Raw genomic sequence first — 18,364 nt, 5'->3', positions numbered from 1 at the left:
GCTGTTCCTGTGATAAATGAACCTTGGAGGCAGGATTTCATTGGGAAGGTACATCAAGGTCCGCAAATCAAAGGTGCGTGTTGGGGAAGGTAATTATCGTTTTGGTGAGACACCCCTGCTCAGCTTTCCTTTTATCTCTGTGGTTGGAAGAAGGTGGCTGAGACGAGAGAACTCAGGGAAGAGCCGTGTGGGTGATTGGAGATCTGGAGTGCAAACCTTGAAATGAGAGACAGCAGGAGTGTGGCGTATGTAATTTAACAAAAAGAGGAAGGGGGTGACGTGATGCAGGACCCAAGAGCAGCTCTGCAAGGAGAAGACACCTGATGCTCGACAAGCTTTTTAACCCGGAAGGCACAAAGGTGAAAACAAGATCGAGCAGCTGGTAGGCGAAGTCAGAAGAATTCAAATGGGAAGTAAGATGCAGTGTTTTACAGGTGGAAATAATTAAGCACTGGAACAGCCCCTCACGGGATGTGGTGAATCCTCTGACGTGGCACGCTCCGAGAACTCCGTCCTGTTCATAAAATGAAACACTGTGGCTTGGCTACAAATTACCAAGCTGCCTCTTTGCTGTTATTCGTGTTGGAAATACCGGTGGCTGGCGTGAAATTAAAGCCCCGTTGCTCCCCGCTGCCTGTCCGCGTCCAGGCACCGGTGATACTTTGTCTTTGGAGCGAGGAGCTGGCAGAAGCCCTGCTGCTTGGGTGGGAGCAGGCCACCTCCGCTCAGTGTCCCATTCCCAGGGCAGCTGGGCTTTCCCGGAGCGGCGGAGTCAGGGCACCCTTCTTGACGGCGGATATGCATGGAAATCGGTCTTGGCCTGTTAATTTTCAGGGGTGGTAAAGAGGGGGAAAAAAGCATGATCTGAAGGACTGGCAAGGGAGAGGCGAGGCCTACCTGCGGCCTCCGGGCCTGCGGCCTCGGGCGCCCGGTTGCCTGGCAACGCCGCACCAGCTCTGCTCGCGCCATGGGCCTCGCCCAGTCCCGCCACCCCCTCGTCCTCCTGGCGCTGCTGGCGGCCGCCCCGGCGATGGTGGCAGTGACCCCTTCCCCGGCGTGGCCCGGTGCTGCCTGCCCGGTGCCCTGCCGCTGCCGCAGGCGGCTGCTCGACTGCAGCCACGCCGCCCTCACCGGCGTCCCCCGGGCAGCCCGCAGCCTGGCCCTCTCCGTCCTGTGAGTACCGTCCGCGGCGATGGGGGTTTGGCCTGCTCTGGGGACCGGCCCCGGTGACCAGCCATCCCCGACTCCCGGCCTTAACCCACCTCCCTGCACGGGAAGAAGGCAGAGGAAAATGGCTGCTGTGCCGTTTCTGGAGAGCGGGAGGCCACAACGTGCTGCCGGGAGAGTGTCATCTGCGTCCTTCCCTCACCCGGGTCGTGGTGGCCTGAACCCCCCTTCCCTGGGGGGAGTTTCTCGCCCAAATTGCAGCATTTCCAGGCCCGAATTGGCGCGCGTGGAGCAGGGTTGCACCGGTGGGTGCTGGTGTTGGCGTGGGCTGATGTGTGCTGCACCTGGAGGCACATGTTTGTCTCCGCAGCCTGGAAATGGAGGCCGAGGCAGGTAGCACAGATGGAGATGGCTCCGTTCGGTCCGGTGAACCCATCTTTCACGTTTCTGCTTCAAGGTGCAGCTGCCTGCTCGCCGCAGGCAGCTGGAGCTGACAGCGAGCAGGCCCTCGGGAAGGCAGATTGCTTTATTTACCTCTCCACGCAGTTGCTTAACCTTCTCTTTAGACATCCAGGTTTGACATGCGGTTCTAAGCGACATGCCTGTGGCATCTGCGCCAGTCCCCCCATCCCTCTTCCCCTCCTCGGCTTTTTATTCCTAGCGAGCTCTGCCTGCTAAACAGACCTCACGCAGGACGGCAAGTGCTCCCGGTCCTGTGAGCCACTCGCCAAAACCCACGTAGCCACAGGACTCGCCGCAGACACCCAAGAGCCCGGGGGGAGAGGACGCCCGGGAGTGATTCACCGGCAGGAGCTGTCGGTGGTTTCCGAGGGCTCACGCTGCACCACAGTGGGGCTGAAGCTGGGCTAGCTGTGCTGTCGCACATCTAGGCGAATTTTGCTCTACCTTAACAGCCAAATTTGCAGGGAAACAGGTCTTTCTGAGCATGCCATTCGAGATCTAACCCTCCAGGACCTCTCTGTTTCCCTAGGAAGCAGTGAGATTTGTGGAATGGAAAAGAGGACTTTGTATACAACACTGCAAATGCTTGATTAAAATCCCTGGGTATTATGCTATGGGGAATGAGCAGCTCTGGCACCAAGAAATATCAGGCATGGGGAGTATATTTTGCAAGTAGTCTTTTTGCAGAGCTTTTATATATAGCACACTAACAACAATTATGATGTGCCAATCCTTTCTTTGCAGAGATTTCACTGGCAACACTATTTCTTCCATTGATGCACCAGTATGGAGGGAATACCTGTGGGCTGAGTACTTGTAAGTATTCCCTAGCATTTGAAATGTTGGGAGTTCAGATATTTTCCATCCATCTAGTCTGGTTTTTGAGCCAAGGATATGAAGAACACTAGCATCCACATAAACCGTTTCCATTTGAATTCAAACCCGAGATGCTCGGCAAGGAGGGGCACAAATTCCCTGTGCTTCCTGGGACAGCAAGAGATGCCATGAGCTGTGCCCCCCTTGAAAAAGGCTAGTGGTTTCGATCCTACGGGGCCATTCCTATGCCTGTTTAATCAATGATGAAGCTACAGTTAGCTTCAGTGATACAGGAACAAGTGCCTAGTGCTCAGATGGGTGGTATAGGTCCCTGTGGTGACTCAGGGAAACAAAGAGGCATTTTAGTAAAGCTGTTGCAGAATATATTCCTCTGAAAACCCTGTTCCCTCCTGTAGAGCAGCTGGTGTAGCAGTAAGTGCCGGGTTTGTCTCATTCCAGAGTTCTCCAAGACAATGCTCTGAAGACAGTGGGGAGGCGTTCGCTGGAGGGTTTGCCCCTGCTGAAGCACCTGTACGTACCATTTCTGTCCCCTGCCTTGAGGGCAGAGGAAGGCTCAGACCAGCCTGTTGCCATGTGGCATGTGCTGGGAGGAGCACAGTATCAGCCCTCCCTTTGGGCTCCTGCTGTTCTACCCACCCTCATAAATATGCCTTATTCTTCCCCTGTTTCAGGCAACGTTAACGGCAAAAGAGGGGTATTTTGGTGCTGTTTCTGCTGCAACAGGGCAGTGGGAGGATCCCTGTGGAGACAACATGGTGCACGCTGGGTGACTTGCAGTCAACCCCACATTAACAGTGCCTTCCCACAGGCTAGAGCCTGTTCATCTGAGGACAAAGCCTTTAGTGTTTGCAGTCATCTATAGCAAGGCAAAACCCTCACATGTCATGTTTCTGCTAGGGTCTGAGCAGAAAGACCTCTGTTGCAGTGAAGACAGGGCCCCACATTGGTGACCATTTTGGGGACAGTCTCTCTGGTGGTTTATTATCTTTCTGAAATTCTCCTGGCAGCCAAAGAGTAATAGAGGAGCCTGCACTGTCCCTTCCACTGCCAAAATCCCTGACAGATTGAGACTGGGAGGTCTTTTCTCCAACCTCCTGTTCAGAGCAGGGCTAACTTCAAAGCTAGGTTGTTCAGGGCCATATCCGGTTGAATTCCTGCACTTCTTCGAGGAAAAACAAACGTGCATCCGTGCCCACACAATGTTACATGAGATTGCAGCAAGTCCTCTGTCTCTTAACACAGTTTGCAAGGAAGCAGAGGAGCATTCAGGTTTTGTTTTATCCTTGAAGCTTAGTTTTTTACATATCTTGGGTTTTCCTGCGCAGTAAAAGACTGCGGCACAAAGGAAAAGAACAGCAAAATCTTGTCCTATTCTGTCTTCTGCTCAGCTGTTGTCACACTGTCTTTTCTCATCTCCAGACTATTGAGAAAAGACTAAGGGGCAAAAATAAATCATCCCATGAAAGCTCAAGACGTTAGTGCTCAGAGCCCGGATTACCTGAGTCTTACTAGATGTGTGCGTGCACTCTTTTAACAGCAGAAACCTCACATCAGAGGGAAAAAAATTGCTCATGTGAAAAAGAAAATCGACAGCAAAGGAAGCCCTGGTTGGAGCTGACTCACAAGTGTCATGTTTTGGGCCCAGCTCCTTAGGCTGTAATAACAGCAGAGTAGCTGAACGTTTTGGAGCTGAACATTTCAGAGTAGCCGAAATGAGGACACAAAGACATATTGTTTCCCTACGAATCCCTCTGTTGCTCATACCTGTAGATCATTGCAGGTATCTCAGCTCCGCCACTACTTGTATTTGCAGTGTCATTTATTGCGTGTGGCCCTTACATGCTTGCATTTTTCCCCAAAAAGGGAATTTTTGTGGTTTTTAGTACTCACTTTGGCTTGGAGGGAGTCAAGTCCAGGGCAGTCTTCGCCTTTTTGGAACAGCTCCTGCAGTAAGCTAGCCCCAGAGCTGCGTCTAGGTTTTCTCTCAGTGCTGGGGAGTCAGTGCCAGTGCTGAGGCCCATTGCCCACACTGGCTCCCCTCTCCCCGTGTCTGTTTAGCAGATAGAAGTGCTCTACGTCTTAGAAAACAAGGATCCAGGAACTGAAAAGCAGAGAGCATGTTCTGCGGGATGTGGTTTATAGGCTAAATGAGTCAAGTTCAGAACAAACAGGCTTACAGACCCATTCTTCTTCCACAGGACTGAAAGCTGAACTTCTCCAAAGCACGCCTAAGCTTGCACGTGCAAAGACGTTCCTCCCACCTGCCTCCTTGCCCAACCGCCTGGCTCTCACAGGAGCTGCCTCCCTGGGAGGTCCAAATCCTGCAGGCCAGAGCTGCAGCGGCTTCCTGAACGCTCTCTCTCCTGTAGGGATGCCAGCTCCTACCAAAGAAGCCTAGTGCATTCATCTCGTCTAATTTTAGATGCCTAATGATTGCCTAGGATTAAGCTAATTGTTCAGACTGTCTTTATTCTCCATGGAAAGGAACAGGCACTTCCCATTCACCCAAATGATCTTAGGAACCTCTCTAGGAGGGGATGAATCACTCTCCAGAAATACTTCTCCCTCACTGTTGACTGCAGAACAAGCCCAGGCAGCTAATTCAGGCTGAGACAATGAACCTTTTGATTTCTAAAGGGAGGCCAGGTGAATCCCACAGTGGCTGAGTCTTTACACATATCTCACAGCAGAGCTGTGCGGGAAAGTGGAGTTTAGGTTACCCCTGCCGTCCTTTATTGTGCCGCTTCCAAACTTTCATGTTCTTGATTTTTTGCATCCTTAATAGTGTCCCTTTAACCTAAATTTTTCACAAAATATTGTGTAGAAGGGAGGGATAAAGAGAAAAATAATCGTTTTTATCACACGTGGAGTTACCAACCTGTCCCTGAGCCCTGCAGCTAGATGTGTTGTTCAGGCTGACTTCAGCAAGCAAAGCACAGATGGTACCAAGGGAAAGGAGTCTGCATCTCTGTGGCACATCCAGAGGGCCACACATCGCTGTGGTCCATCCAGGTGCTTCCTCAGCTGCTGAACTGTGCCTCTCTAGAGGAGTCTTTCTGTTCCCATAGAGGCAAATCAAGCCCTAAAATAATTCTGCTGGGATCAGAGCTAGAAAAACATCACGGAGGTGAAAGCCACCTCCAGTCACGAGGGTTATCACAGGTTATTCGCCAGTGGAAGCTAATATCAAATATAAACACTGCATGAAATCAGAGCCGTATAACATATGTACTGTCAGTGTCAAAGCAAGGGAAAGTAAACATGACAGTGCAAATGCAATTAACATTTTGTGTTCTAATTTTAACAGAGATTTATCCTGCAATAAAATCCTGTCGATTGAGGAGCATGCTTTTGAGCCACTTCCTTTTTTGCAGCTTATGTGAGTTATAAAAATGTCTTTCTAATGTATTTACAGAAGTCTCTTTGCATTTATAACCCCTTTTGTGCTAGAAAATGTTTCTGTTATTTTTAGAACAGTGACTAAATTTCTACTGCTAAAAGACTGAGACAGAGCTAAAGAGACCAGTGCAGATGGCTGGGTGACCCACAACAGGATGAGAAATAGCATGGTTGTCCAAATGCAGCCATAATAGAAGCCATTTCTTGAAGGTTTACTATATCCTGGAACAGAAATAGATTAAGCACATGTGTGCTTCATTTCCTTTCCCTGACAGGTTAAACAAATGAGAAAGTGGCAGAGTTTCCTCCCTATTCTACCTTGGATTTGCATATTTCCTACAAATCAATATTGCTCAGCACCAGCTTCCTCTAGGACAGACCGGATTCATTTCTGCAACCTTCTCTTTCCCCAGAAACCTTGGTGGGAACCTCATCACGCAGATCCGGAATGGCACATTCCAGGCCTGGCATGGGATGCAGTTTTTACAGAAGCTGTAAGTGTGACAAGGTCTAAAGGTAGATCGGAGTGTGAATCCGCAGTGACCCTGGGTAAAGCAGACCAGCGGGTGTCCAGAGCCAGGAGATGAGTAAGGGGCTGGCCACCAAATGCCTGCAGCCTCTGCTGATCATGAGCCCCTCAGCACAGGGGCCTGCTGCATTTGGAGGCTTTGTTAAGGGTGGTGGAATTCATTGCATCAGTGCCCAGCAGGGCTTTCAGCTGCCTCCAGTTTGCAGACCCCTTAAACTCTTTAAAAGGAGGTGCAAAACCCTCTGTAAAGAACTGAATCCTACTTTAGATCTCATCTAGGGACTGCCAGGAGCCTGCAGGGAGGGGAGGCAGGGGTAGGATTTGGCAAGGAGGGTGAGAGAGAGCAGGAGGCTGAGGTATCTTAGGTGGGTGGGCTGCTTCAAAATACTCTGAAAAAAAAAAAACGACACAAAACTGTTTCCACCCGGACAGAGGCTTTTGCAGAAGGTATTTGTTTTCCTCAGAATTTTCACCTTTTCAACAGAAGCTTCCGACCCCCAAAAAAACCCTGTTTGGCAAAAGCCAAAAAAGTCATCATTTGCAGCAAAATTGGGCCAAAATTTTCACTTTGCGTATTTGCATTTAAAAGGCAAAATGGCTTAAAATTATCCACAAAACAGAAACTTTGTTCTTTTGGACACTAGTTTCTAAGAAAACATGGCCTAGTCCACATGTGCTTCAACAAAGAAGCTCTTCCAAGGAAAGGATGACTGTTTCTGTCTGGATCTGAAGCAAGTGAGAAGCCAGGGCATTGTGCCCACCAAGGGTTCATACATATAAGGAAAAGCCCACAGGCTCCTTACTCGCCTGAGAACTCCAATAATTCTCTTATGATACACCAAATAAGCTGGGAGAAGAAGGGATGGATAGCAGTTCTCTTAAGGCTTGGCCGCAGCTTTGCCTGGCTGGGTGCAGTAACAGAGTAAAAGTTTATGGACACTGGAAATGTAAGAAAATACGGAAAGTTCAGAGTCCAAAATAACATCAAAGTCCTGGTCAAGGGAAGCAAAGGGAAGGTGTGAGCTGAGGAGGAAAGAAAGCAATGTTGTATTTTCCAAAAGAAGCACTTCTGGGCTTTTGCTCTTTTAGCTGGAGATAATCAGAACCTGATGTATTTCGTGAATCAGCCCATCAGCATCTGTTCCTGCCTCTAGCCTTCATCCCAGAGCCTTCCTCACATGCGTAGCACTGAGCCAAATTTTTATCTTCAGGCTGAAATTTCCTATGTTTGTTCTCCACTTGAAAGGAAATTCTTTGGGGAGGTTTGAGTAAAAATTGTTCAGCCAAATCCACATCTGCCATCCATAAAAGTGGGCTGGATTCTTATCAACAGTGCAACCTCTTTACACCACTCACATAGGATAGAGGAGCCTGGAGAGGGGATTTCAGTGTAATTCCACATCAGATTCAACACACACAACTCTCTTTGGGCCTCTCTGATATTCAAAGGCTACAAATTTGAAGTCTGGCAAGGAGAAAACCCCTTGATCGCAGAAGTGCTTTACAATGATCTAGTGGAAATGTGCTTTGATTTAGTTGTGTTTATACGGTTCAGGAACCGCTGGGGTTTTTACTCTACAGTAAGTATATTAACCATCTCCCATTTCTCCAGCGCCTGCTGCACAGGGTCAGTTGATCTTGGCTTTCCAGGCATCTGGATCTGTGTACATAAGAGGACGTACATGGACAGGCCCCACATAGGTGCCCCTACCCATGCCACTCGTGTCCTCCCCAGGACGTGACTCATGCCAGCACAGTCCCCTGGTGTCCATCTGGCTTGCTGCTTCCTCATTCCCATGTCTTGCAGCGGTAGCCGCTGCCACCCTGCACCGAGCTCACCCACCTCCTCGTGCAAAGCCTTGGCTCCGTGTCGCAGGGAAGACAAGCAATGCGGCGGGGGGACGCTGCAAAGCAAGGGGGGGACATGACCCCTCCTGGCAGCGTGGGGACGGAGACCATCCCTCCTTCCCTCCTGGTCCACCTTTCTTCTTCACCTTCCTTGTCCCAAAAGGAAGTCCTGTGGGGACATGACCCTCAGGCCTGGCTGGACTTTGGGTTGTTACTTCTCCCAGAATGCAGCAATTATGACCCAAGTTCCAGCCAAAATTGAGGCTGAGGCTTTTACAACTATGGGCTACCACTGGGCTCCAGAGTCTCTCACTGGGCGCCAAAACCTGTGGTCTGACTGTTAGAAACTCTTCACTTTTCATTGCTCTCACTAACCTCAGCATCACTTTCGTTCTTAAGCAAAAACACCAGGGGAAAATGTTACGAAAAAGAAAGTCAAAGGCAGGGCCCTTCCTTTCACCCAGTCACAGTGGCCTGTTGTTTTTTTCAGGATCCTAAGCCATAACCCCCTGTCCGTTATCGATGACACATCGTTCTTTGGCCTGCCTTCGGTCAAATACTTGTGAGTATTGACTTGTCTTTACTGGTTTAATGGGGCCCTGACCCCATTGCCCTGCGTCGGGGATGGTTTCAGCATCCCACGGCTCTTGCTCATGTCCGCCTGACTGCCCAGGCAGGGAGACATCAGCGCTTTCTGCAGAGGTCCTTTCTGCTGCAGCCAGGCTATCGCACAGATCCCCTTTTGTTTCTGCTCAGTGCATTTCCTCTTTGCACGGATCTTATCTGGGCAGGTTGCTGAGCGCTGGCATTGTGACAGCTCTGTATTTTCCCTACGTGGTTGTGCCATGAACACTCTCAGTTCAGTGGCTGCTGGGCAAATCAGGGGTTTTATCATTTGGCTCTGAGGGAGAACTCAAAAAGCCCTACCCTGACCTCACACAGTGAGCGAGGCCTTTGGGCAGTCCATCCGTACACCCAAAATGCACTGAAGTCTCTCTGCTGTGACATTTGAAAGATTAGTCTTGTCATGCCTCCATCTCCATCCCTGGACACTGGAGTTACATCATGGGGACCAAGCACGGGAACCGGTCAGTCAGCCGTGGTCCCACAGGGAGGCTGTGGCAGGGCAGAGAACTGAACACAGGCCACAGCGGGATTCGATCTCCAGGTCCCCATCCACCACATGCCATTCTGTGCTAGAAATAACCTATTTTCAGGGCTTTTTTCATTGCTGTAATCATCTGCAGGAAACTTTGAGCTGTGGGGTCTTCTCCACTCTCATTAGCCTTTTAAAAATATACTCCATTCATATGTCCATCTGCATCTCTTCCTGTCAGAGATATTTCCACTCCCAGCTACTTCCCAGTAGACCCCGTGCCCCTGCCTGAGGAGTGTGTATTTTTATCTATGGGGTGAAAAAAACCTGCTTTGTTCTTCAGGGGAATTTCTAAGTTTATTTTCCACATGAATGTGCTCACGTGTTCTTCATGGTTTACGCCGGTTTGCTGATTCAAAGACTCTACAGTCAGGCAAAATATCTTCCTGGGCTGGACAGACCCTCTGATGGAGATGGAGGGGGCCAGGCCCGTTTGACTGCTCAGGAACAGACCACTGCTTCTTCAGCAGGAGCAGAGCAGGGCTCACCATGGTCTGGCTCTGCCTCCAGCTTCCTCCTCGTATTCAGTTTGCATTTCTGTCTCCTCTGAGCATCATTTATTACCCAGATCTGAATGAGGAGACAACACCAGAGGAGGTCAGGATCCTCCCTAATGGTGGCTTTAGGACTGATCCTCCCTCCGATGGGGCAGCTATTTCCCATTAACGAAAGAATAACGTGTGTAACACCAAAAACCTCCCTGTACATCCTGGGGCTGATAAAACATATGCATATGAGTCTGGATGTGCACAAGACCTCTCTAAGAGACTGGTCTTTTGGAAAAGAATTGAAATACTTAAATTGCAATCCTGGCTCTACTATAATTGATGGCAAGATGAGCACTGATGGCTATGAGACCACCATTTCATCCCTAATCTCGCCTTTCAAGGCCACGTGGATTCACCTTCTTGGACAAGAAGTGTCTCCCTTTGAGCAAGGGTGAGGGCTGGGGCTGTGTTCATGGCAGAGCTAGAAAAGGGGTTTTGAGCTGGGGAATCTCTTCTGTTCACATTGGCCTCCCACGAGATCTGCAAGCTCCCTATTTCCTTTAGACCCTGCGGTTAGGAACAGATACAAGGCGAGAGGCAAAAGGGTTTTGAATTACTGATGTGACTGATTAGGCAGAGGTGGATCCCTCTGTGAATGACACCACAGTCATCAGGGATCTGGGCTTGTTTTCAGAGCAGAGTTCCAGTAATGTGGCCTGAAAAATTAATTTGATTTTGCAAATCCTTTCAGAGACCTGGGTGCAACACAAGTGACTCTGCAGACGTTTCACACTCTCCTCCTGACAACAGTCCACTTGGAAACGCTGTGAGTATGCGGGGACTTGGTCCCAGGTGCCTACAAATCACAATTGCTGAAACAAGGGGTCTGCATGGGAAACAAATCAGCTTGCTACAATGTCAAAATAACCCCAGTAAGCCCAAGTTTTGCCCACCTGGAGCTGTTCATTTTTCCCTAGTATCCATCAGCATATTACAAATGTCTGTTCAAGGCCCCTGAGCGACAGCGCTGAGCAATGGGGTCTCAGGTCCATGACTGGGCTCTTAGGCATAATTACAGCTCAGACAATACAAATCATAAAAAGAAAATGCTATTTAGTTTTGATATCCCCAAACTCACCTGCTAAGAAACAGAATTTCACCATTTATGTGATGTGTTCCAGGTTTTCAAAGGGAAGTCTTAAATCAAGTGAGGGTGTGCTTTTCTGTTTCAAATTGCCTTTGGGGATTGGCTCTATTTTTGAAAGTAAAATCAACATTTTGATGCCACTGGAGAAAACTCTTTTCTATTTGAAACTTCTCTTAGAAATCTGGAGCACATTTTTGTCCATCAGAATTTTCACTGTGGGGAAAATAAATTTTCCAGAGCTGTAGAAGATATCCAAGCACAACTGGAATGCATTATCTCTGTGTGTTACCTGAGTTGGACCCACAGACGTGGATTGAGATGCTGGGGTTTTGTCCAGTAACCTCTTGTCTTTAGCAAACTCCCCAGCGATCTGGCCTGCTGCCTCTGTCAGAAGAAAGACACTATTGAAACCCTGTGCAAGACCATCAAGTTACGCTGCGAGAATTTATGCACCACCGATGCTCCCCAGTGCGGTAGGTTTGCTGTCGCTGGAAGACACTGTCAGCGTAGATTTCTGAAATTTGCCCGGTTTCCTCTATCTGTGAAAGATGCTAGAGGACGGATCTTGTGAGGCTTCCCAGCCAAAGCTGGCAGCCCCAATGGCATCAGTCCAGGCTGGTGACTCCCGACCGGTCCCAGGGATGCCAAATCCGGGCAGACTCAGCACTGCTCGCTGAGCACAGATAGAGAAACTTCATCCAGGCAAGGCTTGTAAATCAGCCCAAAGGCCAGTGCAGGCAGTTCAGTTGAGACCTGGGAGGCCTCTGACTGTGCTCCCTGAGCCACAGGCATCAACCACATGACTTGGAAAAAACAAGGGTTGAAAAGTTACTAGCGATTACACATATCTTTTGTGTCAAATACTATCTTGAGAAGAAATAGCTTGCTGAGCTAAACAAACACAAGAGCTTCCAATGCACACAACGCATCTAGCCAAGTAAATCATGTGTGCCCAGTACCATTCCCAGGCGCTGGAAGGCAACATCTGCTCATAAACCCTTCGAATTTTCCCTGACATCCTTCTGACCCTTTCCAGTGGCACCGTACCTTGGCCAGTCACAGCTCAGCAGTGAGAGCAATCCCAAATACAGCACGGACACAGCCAAAGGGTCCTGTAATGCTCCTAGTGTGCCAGCAATGTGGCCTGTGCTGAGCTGCACCTCAAACTTGCCATGCACACTGGAAACCCTGAGACCCGTAACCACACACAGATGGCCCTAGGCAGGCTCTGGAGAGACCTCCTCTAATGTGTGGTGTACTGGAGGATGCCTGGAAAATATGGGCTCCAAAACTTGTCTGGTCTCTCTGCCAATCTGCTCCCCATGTGTAGAAGGGAGGACAGTAACTCCGACCTCCTTCGTAGGCCACTAGACAAACACCAGACAATATTATTCTCTTGCTAGTCTGTGCAGCATGAGTGGTGCGCTGTCCTGCTCGATCTTTGCACAGGGTAGATATCATCCTATTCAAACCGGAGGCAAGGTAGGCTTCTGCAAATAGAGCAACATTTCAAAGGTCCCCAAGTAACTCATTTTCAAGCTGGATATGGACAAGTGAGTCTAACTTCATTGTAAGTCTAGGGAAAACACGTTCCTAAGCCACTTACAACCACATCATCAAAGATATTTTGGTGTCTAATTTCCTATCATTTTAATAGCGGAAGAAGCCTGAATACCTTTGTAATCTGTAAATATTCTTGAACATGTCACCCTGCCTCCGACATTAGCCTATCTGCAAAGCAGGATTAGAGATAAGGCTGTGTTTGCAGCCTTGGTGTAGGACTCTTGAATACTACTTATTCTAACTCTGCAGACTCAGCATGTTCCCTTCACATACCAGGGCAAGAGCTCTCCTGGGCTATTTGCATCGCCCTGGGTCAAATGTCCACTTTTTCCACTTCTCCTAGGCTTCAGTGAGGGGAGCTATATCTATCAGCAGAGAATCAGCACTTTTTTATCAGGTGCTTGCTCTGACTGCAGCCCCACCACTGCTTTTGGGAGCCGGACAACACCACAGAGGCTTTTTGACATGAAATATCTCAGGTTTTATTAACGGCAGGGAGAAGGGCTAGTTGGAACAACTGAGAAGGGACAAGCACTTTCTCTTTAGGTATTCTGCTTTCCAGGCTCACTCCTACTTTTAAGCTTTATGGCATTTTTAGCAGCTCAACACTGACTCGTATTAAGCTGCGGAAAATTCTCCCACAGAAAACCCCTGTCCCCAGGATGTTTCACACTGATTTGAACAGAGCCCTGGGAGAGACCAGAAAAAACATGTATCTGTTCTGCCCTGGTGAGATAATCTGATTGATTTAAGAAGACTTTTCCCCTCTGTAATGCATCCACCGTTTGGTTCACACACTGCCTTGTCTAAAAGAGGAGCGCCTGCTGTTTAGGGTAAATCTTTGACCCTGCACTTTGGCAGAAAGTTTCTTGTGATGTGGGAGTCGCTGATCTGCTCTCTTGGTGTTTAACAGCTCACACAGATTCTCTAGCAAAGATGCAAGCAGAGATAATGAAAGTGTTACAGTCCAGAAAACTGAACACCACCATGGTGTTAAACCTCAAGCCCAAGGAACCTTCGCTTGGAGGCCATGAAACCATAACGCTTGCAGTGAACCTAACAAGCACTGATGCTGATCTCAGTAAGCCAAATGATCACAATTCCAGAAGAAATTCCCATTTCCCTCAGCACCTATCTGGGCAGGAAGGTAAGAGCAACAAGGAATTGATGCTGATGCTGCACAGCATTCAGCACATGGGCTGGACCAGTGAAAGCGATATGAAGAAACTCTATTTCCTAGCAAAAGTGCTAGTGGCTGAGCTTGAGAAGAAGCTGCACAAGGCTAAAAACGTCACAACTGTGAAGAACATCATCTCTCTCCCACCGATGCTTGCTATGCACAGGCGCGAGGTGCACGGGACCCCAGCAGTGGAACGAGAGAGGACCACAGCTGCTACAGGTTGGGTCCAAAAGCAGCATGACTTAGGTTTGCACCACGCACCATTAAGCCTGTGGGAAGCAGCTGAGAGGTTAAATCCCACTGACACTGTCTTCAGACATCACAAAATGTCCATGCCTTCTTCAAAGCATTCCCTTTTGTACTCCCCAGCAGAGGCCTCTCATTTGTCCAGGTCTTTTAAGATTCAGAATTACCCTGGTACTATGGAACAGGCTGAAGAAACTCATGAGATGGAGGATGTAGAGGATGGAAAGAAAGCACCACCTCCAAGCCATAGCTACGTTTGGACCTACAAAAAGCATGGTCAGCAAGAGAGCCCATGTCTGAGTAAAAGTAATCGGCTTTTCTACAGGACAGACCAAGAAGAGAATCCAGAGGAAGAGCCCACACCAATAAAAAGTAAACCAGAGCAGAGACTAAACACTGCAGGACACTTTTTCTATAACCTATTGGTTAACAGCAGCCACCGCGTGGCAAGGAGTGTGCCAGAGGACACGTCTAAAGACGAGGCTTCCTCTCCAGGTGGGCACTCACTGGGCATCCATCAAACTGACCAAACAGACTGGAAGCAGCAAAAGGAAGAAGGGTCTGATTTCCTCAATGAACCAAGTAGCTCGGAGAGCCCAGCCACTGCGCCGGTTCAAGGAGACCTGTTTGAAACCAAGCTCAAATACCACCTGCGCTTGCTCGTCCCGGACAGAGCCCTGCGGACGTTCATCGCCCACATGGCGCGAGCCCTGCGGACGGACTGCAGCCTGCCCGCGGTCCAGCCGGCCTGCGCAAAGATGGTCTCCAAGACAGGGCTGCTCATGAAGGTACTCAGCGAGAGGCAGGATCGCCGGGGAGCCTCTGCTCTCGCGGGCCGGTGTTTCTTGGGAGGGAGCGTTCCTAACGGCACGGCCCAGCCCAGGGCAGCAGGCAGGAAGCTCGCAGAGAAGGTAGGACAAACACTGGATATTGCTGGATACGGTCCTTCCGGGCAATGGGGCGTGGAAGGAATAACGGTCTCTCCCTTCCTGAATTTTCCTTCTTCTGTCCCAGAAGAAACCGGAGTATGCCTACAGCAGCAGTCTTCTGGTGGCGGTATCGGTGGCTGCCGTCGTCGTGCTCCTTCTCACGGGGATTTGCGTTATCGAGGTAAGCGGATAACTCACTTGACAGACAGCTGTCAGTCAAGGCTTGTAGCTCGAGCGCACGGGGCGGAGTGGTGCCTCCCTGCGTCGTTTGAGAGACCCACGGTGTCAACGGGGATGTCTACGGACGTGCCGGATAGCTCATTTTTTCCCAGCCTTTGGAGCTTGCCGTGGCACGCACACCACGCAGCTCAGCACGGCTTCGGGCCCTGCCGTGGGGGCTCTTCCCGGCATCTGTCACGAGCTCTCCGGAGCTCACCTAATCAGGCTGTCACAGCTCTCCTACCTGCTTCCCAGGTGAGGGTGAGCTTCTCTGAAGGTGCTGTGGTGCTCTGTCATCGCAGCATCTCCCATCAGCCTGTCCATGAGTTTTTTGCTGCAATTCCTGCCGTACGTCACCACGGGCCTTACGGGATCACCGTTTCCAGGCTCTTCTCCTTTCCCTCTTCTGCTCTCCTGCCCGTGGCGAGTGCTTTCAGCCATACAGCGATTCCCCCACTACCTTCATGCTTGCCAAAACCAAGTTTTTCTGCAAAGTAACAAACGTTGGAGGGCTTCTCTGGCCACCTAGCAGCTCTGGGGCTGGGGAAATCTCTCAAAAGCAAGTTCCTGACCTCTTCAGCAAGGTGCAACGGCTCAGCGTGGGTCAGAGCACGGCCAGAGCCAGGCAGAGGAGAGGACACAGCCTCATTTGGTGCCTTTCTTGCAGAAAGCTTTTGTTTCTTTAAAAGCCTGCCTACATGTTTAGGATCAGCTTTAAACAGGAGGAGAGTACCCCGCAAAGCACTGCCCCGATAAGAAAGGCAGACATAAACATTTCTGAGATTAGGAGAGCTCTGGGAGTTCAGGTCATTTCTGAGGCAGGGAAAGCTGGGAGCTGAGAAGGGAGGATGGGCTCTTTCTAAAAATTTTGCTTCTGGCACAGACTGTCACATGTATATAACACCCTTGGTTTAAGGCACAACCTTTTGGCCTCCCTCATTTTGCAGAGTATGACGAGAAAATCCTGATGTTACGAGTCTCTCTCTCTCTCTCCTTGACCAGGTTTGCTCCCAAAAACCTAAAGCCGCTTCCCAAGCCCAAACCACCAGTAAATCACGACCGAGATGGTAATTACTCCCTCCGCCGTCCCACTGCTGTGCCACAAACAGTCTTTGCTCTGAACAGCACCTAATCCTGGAGCCCCTCAAGCACTCAGGCGCTGGCTGCAGAGGAGTCACTAGTCACCAGAGTGGATGTGTTTATGTAGCTTTTTAACAGACCCAGAAAAGGGACCCCCAACGCGTGAGTAATCAGCACTGCTGTAAGCTCAGATCCAGCCAGTGCCTCCGCAGACCCCCCGGCAACGTTTCTCCTTGCGATGCAACCGAGCCGGGGACGCTAAACCCGGCTGCGGCAGATGCGTTGGCCCTGGGCTCCCACGTGGTGCCACATCCCACCTCTCTGCCCTGGTGCTGGGCACGACCCTCCTCTGATGTACGTCGTGACAGCTCTGCCCCAATTCTCCCGGCCCCGTTCCCCAGAGGGGCTCTTTAAGAGCTCGCTCCTCTCCTCTCGGGATGCTCTCTCATTTCCAGGTTGAACTAGAAGTAATTCCCAGGCACCTTAGCAAACCCCATCCCTTCACTTAAAGGACTCTTCTTTAAGGGGAGGTTCATCTTCATTAGGGTCCGATGAAACTACCCCAAGCAGGTCGAGCTTTCCGCCCCGGCAGGGCACTGACACCCGTCCCTGGCCAAACCCTTCTGCAAACGGAGCAGGAAAGGTGAATTCTGGAGAAAAGGCTTTCTCCTCCTCCTTCCTTTATTCCTAACCCACTAAATCCAGATGTTTCACAGCATTTGCCTGACCATAAACGCTGCCGTACTGAGTAGGGGGACGCCAGCAGGGCAGGGTGGGGGTGATCTCCTTCGCAGTCATTGCCACCACCAGCTTCCTTTCGTTTTATCACTCTTTCCTCAAGGTTCTTCCAGAAATTCCTGCCAGACAGATGGAGCAAGAACACACCTGACCTTCCAAAGGAGGTAACGGCAGCGGGAATGGGGGATGCGCGCCCCTCTGCCCCCTCGCCGCGCTCCCGGCTATTCCCCATCTCCGAAACCTTCCCTTGCACGGTGCTTCCCAGGGCTCTCGTGCATCAGAGCTGAGCAAAAACAAACCGCTGTGGCTTAGAGACATGTACCAGCCCCTGGATTCCCAGCATAAAAAGTCCATGGCTCAGAAGCTGTATGACGAAGAGTCCTCGGAGGAGGAAGAGATTTTCAACAAGGCCGAGCTGAAGTAAGTGGCACGGTGACGGCGCCTGTGTTCGTCTTTCAGCTCTCGTTCCGGTGTAGGAACTGCCAGCGTTTTCCCTTGCTGTTGTCACCAAAAAAAGCTGCAATCGCATCGAAATGCAATTGCCCAGAGCAGTTGCTGCAGTTGCTGACGCCTCCACCTTGTCACCCGTGTCCACCCTGAGAGCGGGAGCGACGGTCCCTGTCCGTGGAGGAGGGTGCTACGGGAGGCCGGGGGTGCTGGGTGCACAGCCTCGGGGTGCTCTTCACCCTCCCTCCATCCCCGGGGAGGGAAGCCCGGCTTGACGGCTGCTCTTTCCCTCTCTTTAGGAAGCAAGCGGAGCTGCCGGGACGGGAGGCGCTGAACTGACGCGGCGTTTGGGGCTACGCGGCACCTCGGGAGCTGGACAAAGTCGTGATAGACGCCAGGGAACGGCTTCAGAATTTACTATTAAAATTAGCAGGTTTTTCGCTGAGCGTGAGCGTCCCGTGAGCGAATGGAAGCATGCACGGCATGCGTGTGTGTGTGTGTCAGGGGCTGTGCACACGCATGCACACACGCGTGTTGTGGCTACAGGAGGGACCACGGAGACGAGGATCCTGCTGGAAGCGTGGGAATGAGTCGCTTGGGCCCCTCGGCGTGCCGGGATGCGCCATGCGTGCGTGTGTGTGCACAGGGCAGTGCTGTGCATGCGTGTGTGCTTCGGTGAGCGTGTATGTGTGCATGCATGTTTGCACACCCGTGTGTGCTTGTGCGTGTGCCAGCTTGGGCTTGTGTGGCTGTGCACGTGGGCACGCTTGTCTGCACGTGCGTGTGTGGCTGCCTCCGCACGTGCGTGCATCTGCCCCACGTGTGCATGTAGCTGCCACGTGTGTGCAAGCGTGCACGGATGCACGTGCGTGCACGTGTGCATCAGTGTGCAGCACTGTGTCTGCCACGTGTGTGCAAGCGTGCACGGA

At 50.7% G+C, this 18,364-nt stretch overlaps 1 protein-coding gene across 6 annotated transcripts; it reads left to right on the top strand.

Moving 5' to 3' along the window:
* Positions 1 to 141: 141 nt before the first annotated feature.
* LOC112982790 (leucine-rich repeat-containing protein 37B) lies at positions 142 to 17,880 on the top strand. 6 transcript variants are annotated; one of them, XM_064524480.1, is made up of 13 exons: positions 142 to 2,445; positions 2,905 to 2,976; positions 5,774 to 5,845; positions 6,279 to 6,359; positions 8,733 to 8,804; positions 10,638 to 10,712; positions 11,388 to 11,506; positions 13,510 to 14,933; positions 15,040 to 15,132; positions 16,173 to 16,237; positions 17,092 to 17,152; positions 17,254 to 17,408; positions 17,735 to 17,880. In XM_064524480.1, the coding sequence occupies exons 1-13, from the start codon at positions 2,348 to 2,350 to the stop codon at positions 17,772 to 17,774; spliced, it is 2,427 nt and encodes an 808-aa protein (XP_064380550.1). In that variant the 5' UTR covers positions 142 to 2,347; the 3' UTR covers positions 17,775 to 17,880. The 6 variants fall into 6 exon arrangements, with proteins under 6 accessions (XP_064380550.1, XP_064380548.1, XP_064380552.1 ...); XM_064524478.1 differs by having other exon boundaries at positions 15,037 to 15,132; XM_064524482.1 differs by lacking the exons at positions 16,173 to 16,237; positions 17,735 to 17,880 and having other exon boundaries at positions 15,037 to 15,132; positions 17,254 to 17,378.
* The last annotated feature ends 484 nt before the right edge of the window (positions 17,881 to 18,364 follow it).

This window comes from Dromaius novaehollandiae, chromosome 22 (assembly GCF_036370855.1).
Source record: "Dromaius novaehollandiae isolate bDroNov1 chromosome 22, bDroNov1.hap1, whole genome shotgun sequence".
Taxonomy (NCBI): domain Eukaryota; kingdom Metazoa; phylum Chordata; class Aves; order Casuariiformes; family Dromaiidae; genus Dromaius; species Dromaius novaehollandiae.
Note: the sequence above shows the minus strand (reverse complement) of the source record. Positions and strands in the feature narration are given on the sequence as shown.

Coding starts and splice junctions, on each gene's coding strand:
- LOC112982790 (XM_064524477.1), top strand. CDS start 2,348: ATGATGTGCCAATCCTTTCTTTGCAGAGATTTCACTGGCAACACTATT. Junction 2,446..2,904: donor TACCTGTGGGCTGAGTACTT/GTAAGTATTCCC, acceptor GTCTCATTCCAG/AGTTCTCCAAGACAATGCTC. Junction 6,360..8,732: donor ATGCAGTTTTTACAGAAGCT/GTAAGTGTGACA, acceptor TGTTTTTTTCAG/GATCCTAAGCCATAACCCCC.